The sequence below is a fragment of the Eimeria mitis genome, genomic scaffold, assembly GCF_000499745.2.
Source record: "Eimeria mitis Houghton genomic scaffold, Emh_scaff1711, whole genome shotgun sequence".
Lineage (NCBI taxonomy): Eukaryota > Apicomplexa > Conoidasida > Eucoccidiorida > Eimeriidae > Eimeria > Eimeria mitis.
Window position 1 is genome coordinate 4,195 of NW_013570028.1, and position 655 is coordinate 4,849.

General features: G+C 57.3%; 1 protein-coding gene across 1 annotated transcript in view; it reads right to left on the reverse strand.

Annotated features, from left to right (window-relative positions):
• Window positions 1-609, reverse strand: part of EMH_0042220 (uncharacterized protein) — a gene marked incomplete at both ends in the record, with an annotated part of 2,509 nt that extends 1,900 nt beyond the window's left edge. The window contains one exon of the mRNA XM_013495713.1: window positions 386-609. Coding sequence (XP_013351167.1) covers window positions 386-609 — 224 coding nt within the window. The remainder of the gene's footprint in view (window positions 1-385) is intronic.
• Window positions 610-655: the final 46 nt, after the last annotated feature.

Genomic DNA, 655 nt, shown 5'->3' on the forward strand with positions numbered 1-655 from the left:
AAAAGATTAAAAAGATACAAACGACAGACAGCATTTGCCTTGCATGCATACTGCAGCAGCAGCAGCAGCAGCAGCAGCAACAGCAGCAGCAGCAGCAGCAGCAGCAACAACAGCAGCAGCAACAGCAGCAATGGCAACAGCTGCAGCACCCCGACCGCCGTCAGCAGCAACACTAACAGCAGCACCAGCAGCATCAGCAGCAGCAGCACCAGCAGCACCAACAGCAGCAGCACCAGCAGCAGCAGCAGCAGCAGCAGCAGCAGCAGCAGCAGCAGCAGCAGCAGCAGTGATTTTGGTGTGTTTAAGGGTGCGAGTAGAGAGGAGCTGCTGCTGCCTTCTTTTGCTGCTCTCTCATCGTTGGCTCAATCCCTAGGTATTGCTGCACCCGTAAGCTTTCTGCTGCTGCTGCTGCTGCTGCTGCTGCTGCTGCTGTTGCTGCTGCTGCTGTTGTTGCTGTTGCTGTTGCTGGTGCTGCTGATGGTGGTGCTGCTGATGCTGGTGGTGGCGGTGGTGGTAGTGCTGCTGCTGATGCTGTTGCTGCTGTTGCTGCTGCTTCTTCTTCTTCTGCTGCTGCTGCATCTGCTGCTGCATCTGCTGCTGCATCTGCATCTGCTGCTGCTGCTGCTGCTGCTGCTGCTGCTGCTGCTGCTGCTGC